This window comes from Austrofundulus limnaeus, unplaced genomic scaffold (assembly GCF_001266775.1).
Source record: "Austrofundulus limnaeus strain Quisiro unplaced genomic scaffold, Austrofundulus_limnaeus-1.0 Scaffold7, whole genome shotgun sequence".
In the NCBI taxonomy this organism is placed as follows: Eukaryota; Metazoa; Chordata; class Actinopteri; order Cyprinodontiformes; family Rivulidae; genus Austrofundulus; species Austrofundulus limnaeus.
The window spans coordinates 5,692,373-5,697,611 of NW_013952409.1; the positions used below are offsets into that span (position 1 = coordinate 5,692,373).

Here is a 5,239-nt window from a genome sequence, read left to right on the forward strand (position 1 = left end):
GTATTTTTACAGTCTTTATTTTGCAGTTAAAATACAATTTATTAAATAAAGTCTATGTTACAACTAATCAGGGACCCCTTTTAAAAAATAAGCGAGTCAAGGAATATTTTAAAAAGTGTACGAAAATCAAGTGTCCGCCTGTCAGTACAAGCAGCAATCATCAATAAAACCATTAAACRCTGCTCTTGTCCACTTCTTAAAAATTCAATAAGTATATGCTTTTTATCCTAATGCTTCATCCATTTTATTACCAACTGTCTGGGTCAGCAGACACTTTGATGTCTCTATTCTGGCAAATACAAGCAAACACCACATTCTCCATTTGAATCCACTTCAAATGTTCCCCTTTAAACTGGCAAAGAGAGGAAGAAAAAAAAAACCTCAACTGCCGGCAGGGACCATCTGGAGGCACTGGATGATGGGAGCTGGAGGCCTGAGAGGCTTCGGGGGGTAGCCGAAGGGAAGGCAAACAGAGAGAGAAAAGAGAGAGACACAGCGGAGCAGCTGCATTTACGAAACCGTGTCGTGAGTCGCTATCTACAGGCAGGGCGGTAATTACAGGGCGCCGACAGAGAAAGCTCAACTGGGCAGAGATACTCGTACTGCTGGGTGCCGCCCTACGGCCCTCAACATAACAGCTCTAACCACCTAATCCTACAGCAAGAGCGAYGAGAGCACGGTTCCAGGTCACTGACGCACACTGCAACGAAGAGACGGTCATGAGGAGAGACAAGAGACACGTCCACATTGGACCAAGCAGACAGACGGTCACGTCTTCATCAAAAATAGACTGCACGGTGCCCTCAGTAACACATGCTATTAAAACTAGAACTGTGCCAGCGAAAAGTCTTCTATTCTGCCCCGGATCATAACTCTTCTTTTTGGGAGATGGAACAGGTTTGGCTTCAGATTCTGTCTGAAGATTATGAATCACCGCTCACACCCAGAGAGGCTGTGTCCTTCGTTTCAGACTCACAACCTTCACACATCTCCGCAGTCAGATCTCGCCGTGCTTCACTGTGAAGGAGAAACAACAAGGGTACGCTTCGTCACATTCATCAGACTCTTGACAAGGCGTGATAATCCATAAAGCAAGTGYGTGGGAGTGAGGCTGAACTGCAACTTCAGTGAGTTCACATCYTTTCTTGTGTGCCATTTCACAGCCGTGCAGAAAAAGAGAAAAAAAAAAACATCTCCATTTGCACTGACTTGATCTGGCCTCTCCCGTTCCTCAACTGAACCCGGACTGTRGACAGCAACACAGATTTGAACTACGTGACGTAATATTTCCATTTTCCACCCCAGGTGTCAAAACTGTGTAGGTGCTAATGATGAGTGTTTCCAAGAGAGGAAGAGGAAACGCGTCCMTGGGGCGATTTGGCACCGCAGAGCAAGCCGCTCTTCCAACTGTCTTTTTTTTTTTTTTTTCATCGCGGGAGAGACAGTGACTAACTGCAGGGTCAGAAAACTGTCAATTTATTTTAGAGCCTTTAGGATAAATATTCACTAACAGCTGACAAATGTTTTGATACTCTAAATCTGACCTCCTGAGGGACTGGTTAGGGTTCATAGAAAGCATAAAGCTTGCTCAAATCAATGCGTAGCCACTAAATACACATTAGAGCATACCATGTGACTGAAAATTTACAGTTTCTTCACGGAGAGATCAGTTTCACAATATACAGCTAAATGCTTTATCACATCCATGTAGTAAATTATAGCTTTTTTTACTTAATGKGTAAATCCACCAAMATAAAACRCYAAAAGATTTTATTTTTTRTATTTATGAGKCCGATGTCCTCACTWKTACTAGAAAATGTTCTAGCCTACAYATCTGCRGGRCAGTTATGAAAGCTCATAGCTTGATTTATTCTCACAATGCATTTAGTTTATTCCAGCATTAAAAACCTTTTCACCATCACAAAGTGTTTCTTTTTATATATTAAAGCCATATTAGCAAGTTAGATCAGTGTGTGCGTCCAAGACCATTGTTGTCAACAGTRTCTGTGCCGCACCCATCCTCGCTCTGTCTCCCTCACTCCCCTGAGCGGAGCCCACGGAGACGTACGGCTGCTAATTGCAAGCCTGAACACTTGGTGTTAAAAGCAGATAACAGCAGTTGACAGATAGCCTGTGATGGAAACGAGTGCTGGGGACAGAACACATCAGAGGAGGTCCTTTTAGACTGGGACTCGGTGAAATCTGTCACTTATCTGTTCCATAAGAAGCTTCGAGTGACTTCGATGAAATCACATGTGGAAATAAATGAAATTATGTAAATATTTGTTTCGTTTTTTCACTGAATAATCAGGACTTTGGGTTTTTCGAACCTAGCGTCGGACTAAAAACTAAAAAACTTTCATAGACAGAATTAGAATCACCTGAGTGAAGCTCAACCTCTAAAGGCAAGAGAGCACGAGAAGAAAAAAAAGCATCCATCTTTCATCGAAACGTCTTTTGGGAACATGCTGCACAGGAAGTGTTTTTAATACGTAGCCGTCAGCACAGATGTGCAGGGAATACATGACTATTTGATGTGTGGAGTGCTAATAGACCGTTTGCTTCTTAAACTTTATCCTCTGGGTCTGTTTAAAAAAACGTTTCACAGCTCCAGTTGTGCACGCGCAAAGTGCTGGTCTAAAGCAAGAATAAAAAAGATTTAGGTGAGTGCACTAAAGTGTTCTAATTATCAAATAAACACTGTTAACAAAAATAGGATGCTGATAGAAACGATGCCAGAAAGAAAAAAGAAGTGGGGAAGCCTCTCTGACCTACATCGAGTCACAGCCGGTGAATAAAGAGCCTGAGGCACWGATACCATTCAGCCATCAAAAATCAAAAGGCCAGCTATGAGTAATGCATCAGCCTGCRTTACAACCATCCATGCACTGATAGTTCCCAGCAGAGAGAGGGGGACAACTCCCTATTTTTAGCACAAATTATAATAAAACACTTTGAAATGGGGCACATAAGGACAGCTTTGAAACTGATGCTCGACTGTGGGGTAAGGACTCTACAAAAACTATTTAAAAAGTGCATTAAAAGGTTAAAACTTCAAGAATTTATAAATATGTAGCTTTAGTTTGCATTTGTGATCATTTTTTTCTGAATTTGAAGGGAAATATTGGCATCAAAGCATCCTGAACCACTTTCTTTCAAATTAAAAAAGAAAAAAAAAACAGAAAATGCAAACTTAAGCTTTGTATTTGATAGTTTTTCTGCTGTATCCTCACAGAGAATACCTGTAAAACCAAATATTTGTTTTAACTTTGGACATGTAAATACGTGGGGTTTTTTGGATGGAATCCTCATCGACTGACCAAAAATACACACTTCTCCTGAGATTAATTATTTTCAYGGCGGGACTCTTGGGTTTCTGTTGGCCCTTCGCAAAGAGGCATTCAGGCATTTCGGCATGCTGCTGCTTATTTACCTCCTGCCGTCGCCCTGAAGGAAAATATCGATTCTGGAAAGATAAATTGCAGCAATGCAACCGGACGGTTAGGGTATGAATTTATTTAAAAACACTAAAGCTGATTTTTGTCCTTTAAGTTCACACACTCACACAAATCCACGTGTCTTCAGGAGATTTGGCAGTGGCTGTCAAAACACACAGGCCTCTTTTAGCACTCAGCAGCTCTTCAAAAGAACMTTTTCCACTGATACCCGATACCTGCCCTCAGACCAGGGGGGCTGCAACCTGCGGCTCTGGGGCCACATGTGGCTCGTTGGTCTCTCTGCAGTGACTTAGACCAAAACATGTGAAATAGGAATTTTAGTTTTTTAAATTGCTAGTTTTAGTAGTCCAAATGTATGCAATATTCAAATATGTTTGTGGCATAAAAATTAAAAAGACAAGGAGTAAAACAGTCTGTTAACTTTCTCCAAGAGCTATTAGAAAATGACATGTTTTAGCACATTTGATGCAAGTTGCTTCAGGAAAAATTGTGCACTTTTGCACACATATTTTTGACATTATAAGAAATTTACAGGCTGTCTAAAAATATAACAAGTCATTCTGATAAAAAATGAGAATTAAGCCAATATTTGCCATTTATTGGCATTTATTGCTTAAATAACATTAAACTAGCCTAATTTTTTTAGTTCACTTTATAATGATTTCAAGGTGGGACACTTAAAAGAATAATTTCCTGAAAATACAGAATTTCATTAGTTTCCTCTTTTGTATTTATTTAGCAAACATGTCAACAGTTTCTGTTTTTTAATTACTAAAATACAGCAAACTAAAGCTTATTTTATGCAGCTTTTCTATAAAACCTRTTAGTTGTGTTGTAGGTTTTGCTGCTCTCAAGTGTTAATACTAGGAGCAGAAATGGCTCTTTTAACAGTAAAGGTTGCAGACCTGCAGGCACTCCACTGGTCGGCTGAATCAAAAGGTTTCAGCTGTGTGGTGCTGATGTAATTCTCACATGGAGTTATGGCACAAAGAGGAATCCCTCCCMGTGTCTGTGGGAGCTGCAGCCTGCGGGAGACGCCGACGTTAGGAACATGCACGCAGTTCATTAAGTACCTGTCATCGTAGCAGAAATCTGCGCCCAGAGTGTTGACATAGAGGACCAGAGCCACGGCGCCACACAGCAGTTCAGCAAACATCTCTGGCTCGCGCAACCACCGGGTAGGAAAAAAAAAAAACAATATTCTACAAAGGGAATAAAAAAAAAAGGCGAGACGGAAAGAGGCAGCGGATCCCGGTTTCTAGTCACTCAGTCCCCCGTCTTTGTCAGGATGTCTCTGGGAAAACAAGTCCGTTCTCTCCCAGCGCCACCATCATGGAAGCGCACAAAGTGGATAATCCAGATCTGCGCCTGTCGCTCTAACCCATGTTGGCTCCGTGTCTGACAGCTTTACGCCCTGCTGCGACCCGGGCCACAAAAATCAAACCCGAGCAGCGTTCAGAGTCAGCGGATCTGTGACAACATCCTGCACGCCTCCCCGACACGCACACGCGCTCTCTCTCACACACACACACACACGCGCGCTCTCGCCGATGCTCACTGCCGGAGCAGCAAAGCAAAGTCGCGATGGTCAAGCACATGGTTATTAATGCCGCATCCGGTACCGCCTTCAAAATAAAAGTGTTTCCTCCTTGGGAAACTTCATAATATTCTTAGACGTTACATCACAAATAAGCATCAGACTAAAATGGTTGAGCGTTTAAATTAAAAGTAAATGAAATTGACAAAGAGTGAACACGTAGCTCGTTTTCATCCAACCACAC

At 41.9% G+C, this 5,239-nt stretch overlaps 1 protein-coding gene across 2 annotated transcripts in view; it reads right to left on the reverse strand.

Moving 5' to 3' along the window:
- The window catches only part of tmtc2b (transmembrane O-mannosyltransferase targeting cadherins 2b), a 95,022-nt gene extending 90,030 nt beyond the window's left edge, over nt 1-4,992 (reverse strand). The window contains exon 1 of one of the 2 annotated variants that reach the window (XM_014034603.1): nt 4,532-4,992. In XM_014034603.1, coding sequence (XP_013890057.1) covers nt 4,532-4,614 — 83 coding nt within the window. In that variant the 5' untranslated portion in view covers nt 4,615-4,992. The remainder of the gene's footprint in view (nt 1-4,531) is intronic. The other variant, XM_014034608.1, reaches the window with a different exon arrangement.
- Between the last annotated feature and the right edge of the window lie 247 nt (nt 4,993-5,239).